The sequence below is a fragment of the Phaethon lepturus genome, unplaced genomic scaffold, assembly GCF_000687285.1.
Source record: "Phaethon lepturus isolate BGI_N335 unplaced genomic scaffold, ASM68728v1 scaffold26235, whole genome shotgun sequence".
Classification (NCBI taxonomy): domain Eukaryota; kingdom Metazoa; phylum Chordata; class Aves; order Phaethontiformes; family Phaethontidae; genus Phaethon; species Phaethon lepturus.
The window spans coordinates 299-928 of record NW_010538753.1 but is presented as its reverse complement, the minus strand read 5'-3'; the positions used below and the strand labels follow the sequence as shown (position 1 = coordinate 928).

Below are 630 nucleotides of genomic sequence, written 5' to 3'. Positions count from 1 at the left end.
AACACAGCGCCCCCATACAGCCACTGAAGCCAGGGGAGAGGTGGGGGCTCAGAGGGAAGGCCACTTCAGCCCTAATGGCCCCCCGGCAGCATTGCTCTATCCTCCTTCCACTGTCCCCCCTCCGGCTCCATACCGCAGCGTCCTCAGCTGCTCCCCGGTGTAGGGGTCCCACATGATGACGCAGGCGTCATAGGAGGCGGTGACGAGGAGCGCCGAATCCGGCGAGAAGTCGCAGGACACCACGCTGCTCTGGTGCCCCTCCAGCCTCCGGATGAGGGTGTAGGATCGCATGCTCCACAGCAGCGCCTGCGGGACGCGGGCAGGGGCTGAGGCCAGGAGCATCCCCGGGGGCGGCAGCCGAGGAGAAACATCCTGGGGTTTAAATCTCATGGGCTCTGGTCCCAGCTACTCCACGCAGAGCTGGGACAGCCGAGGAGCGAGGGTGGCTCTGGCCTGGCCTCTCACATGGGGGCTTCTTGCCTTGGGGGGCACACAGAGGGCCAAGGGGAGCACGGGATTCAGCGGGACACGGGATGGCTCCCGCCCAGCAGGACTCACCGATTTCTCTCCAGCCACGGAGCAGAGCATGCTGCAGTCTGGGGAGATGGAGCAGCAGTAGACCCACTGCAC

The 630-nt window shown here is 65.7% G+C and overlaps 1 protein-coding gene across 1 annotated transcript in view; it reads right to left on the bottom strand.

Moving 5' to 3' along the window:
• The window catches only part of WSB2 (WD repeat and SOCS box containing 2), a 1,835-nt gene extending 1,211 nt beyond the window's left edge, over positions 1-624 (bottom strand). The window contains exons 1-2 of the mRNA XM_010286936.1: positions 559-624; positions 134-306 (exon numbers count right to left, since the gene is read on the bottom strand). Coding sequence (XP_010285238.1) covers positions 134-306; positions 559-588 — 203 coding nt within the window. The 5' untranslated portion in view covers positions 589-624. The remainder of the gene's footprint in view (positions 1-133; positions 307-558) is intronic.
• Between the last annotated feature and the right edge of the window lie 6 nt (positions 625-630).